This window comes from Octodon degus, unplaced genomic scaffold (genome assembly GCF_000260255.1).
Source record: "Octodon degus isolate 3935 unplaced genomic scaffold, OctDeg1.0 scaffold00019, whole genome shotgun sequence".
NCBI lineage: Eukaryota > Metazoa > Chordata > Mammalia > Rodentia > Octodontidae > Octodon > Octodon degus.
The window spans coordinates 4,493,436-4,495,382 of record NW_004524595.1 but is presented as its reverse complement, the minus strand read 5'-3'; the positions used below and the strand labels follow the sequence as shown (position 1 = coordinate 4,495,382).

The window sequence follows — 1,947 nt, the reverse complement described above, 5'->3', positions numbered from 1 at the left end:
AAAAAAAAAAAAAAAAAAGATGGTCTGTTAGGAGGTCTGCTTTTATCTGGTAATGGTTAAACTTTGGAATGATAAAAGCAATATCATTTTCAAGCTTGTGGAATAGCCTTAGGATTGAAAAACTGGGGATATTAGTGAAGGACCCCCCCCCCCTTTTTGGTTTGTTTTGGAATTGAATTTTTGAGACAGAGTCATGCTCTGTAGTGTAAGCTGGCCTCAAATTCACAATGATCCTCCTGCCTCAGTGCTGGGATTACAGGTATGCACCACCACACCTGGCTTCTCTCTCCTTTATTTCTTAAAATTTTAAAAATTTGTGTGGTACTGTATATAGAACTCAGGGCTTCTCACATGTTGGACAAAGCTTTACCACTAAATAACATCCTAACTTTTTTTGTTTTTTCTTGAGACAAAATCTCACTAAATTAGCCATTCTGGCCTCAAACTTTGAATCCTTGTGCCTCAGCCTTTGGAGTAGCTGGGATTGCGTGGATGTGACATTGTGTCCAGCCCTTCTTAATATAGTTTTTACAGTGGTATTTTCTTTTGTTGTTGTTTTGTGAGGTTTTTTTTTTTTTTTTTTTTTTTTTTTGGGAATTTATCTTTTTTTTTGGGGTCTTTTTTTTTTTTTTTTTTTTTTTTTTTTTTTTAATAGAAAACATGCCTCAACTCAGCCAATTAGAACAGAATAAAAGTTGTCAAGAGACTAGTGAGATAGCTTCATCACAAGAGGAGCCCACAGGTAAGCAGCCTAGCAGGCCCTGTTCCTGTTCAGCTGTGGGTGGTACGTGGTTTTATGAGGAGGGTCAGCAGCTGAGCTGTGAGACAGCACAGAGGTGGCCCAGCCGCCAGACCCCTGGAGAAATGGAAGTGTAGAAGAGATCTGTGCTGGATGCCAACCTTTCACCTTTCCTTTACCCTTGTAACTGCTAGGATTCCCTCTGTCTGCCCTACAAAGCTCCTAATGCCTTTATGCCTCTCTCAGGCCAGACAAAGTCCTATCCATCTTTACATTTTCCCAAATCGCATAGGAATTCCTATGTAAGTGATTCCAAATCTGTTAAGATATATTATTTGGGGACTGGGGAGATGGCTCAGTGGAATAAGCACTTCCCTGGCAAACGCAAGGGCCTGAGTTCAATCCCCCGTTCCGCAAAAAAAAAAAAACTTGCTTTATAAGGCTAAATAATTAGTGTAATAAGGATTTTTTTTTTTTTTTTTGCTCCGAATGCCCTCAGGGCTTGTTTGGCTGGCTGGAGAGTTGTGGGGATCGAACTAGAGCCACCTGAGGCTGACATCTTGGTGGAAGCAGCCACTTAAAGAACTGAGCTAGGGCCAGGCCCCCATGGTTAAATAATTAGTGAATCAGCAACTTTTAAAGGATTATTCCAACGCTTTTCCTTCTGCTTTCTCACTTTTTTATGGCACAAGAATCATATTATTCGTGTATTTTATAGTCTGTTTTTCCCCTGTGTGTCTTAAAGTGTTTTTTTTAAGTGGTTTTTACTGAGGAGTATAGTGATCCATTGCATGTTTGCATTATAATTTGACTTTCATTTATTAAACATGTAAGATATTTATGCATTTATACTATGGCAAACCTACTTTTAAATAATAAAATCTTGGTGCTCAACACTGATTTTAAAAAAAAAAAATATATGTCCCTGAAAGTAGAGTTTCTAGGCCAAGGAGTATGTGCATTTTTAAGACTTTTGGTGACTATTGGCACAGTTAGTTTTTAAAGTGGAAAACTTCTGGTTCCTTGATAGATATTTGGAGTCATATTTATTGCAGTCCTTAAAGTTAGTCAAAGCTGATGACTGTAAAGCTGGATGCTGTACAAGTTTCTCACTTTTTTTTTTTTTTTTTGCATTTTAGTGTGAATTAACTGATATGCTTGGGTACTCTTTTTTTTTTTTTTTTTTTTTTTTTTTTTTTTTTTTTTTT

The 1,947-nt window shown here is 37.1% G+C and overlaps 1 protein-coding gene across 1 annotated transcript in view; it reads left to right on the top strand.

Annotated features, from left to right (window-relative positions):
• Window positions 1–1,947, top strand: part of Slc4a1ap (solute carrier family 4 member 1 adaptor protein) — a 36,468-nt gene that overhangs the window by 29,265 nt on the left and 5,256 nt on the right. Inside the window, exon 11 of the mRNA XM_023711112.1 lies at window positions 656–742. Coding sequence (XP_023566880.1) covers window positions 656–742 — 87 coding nt within the window. The remainder of the gene's footprint in view (window positions 1–655; window positions 743–1,947) is intronic.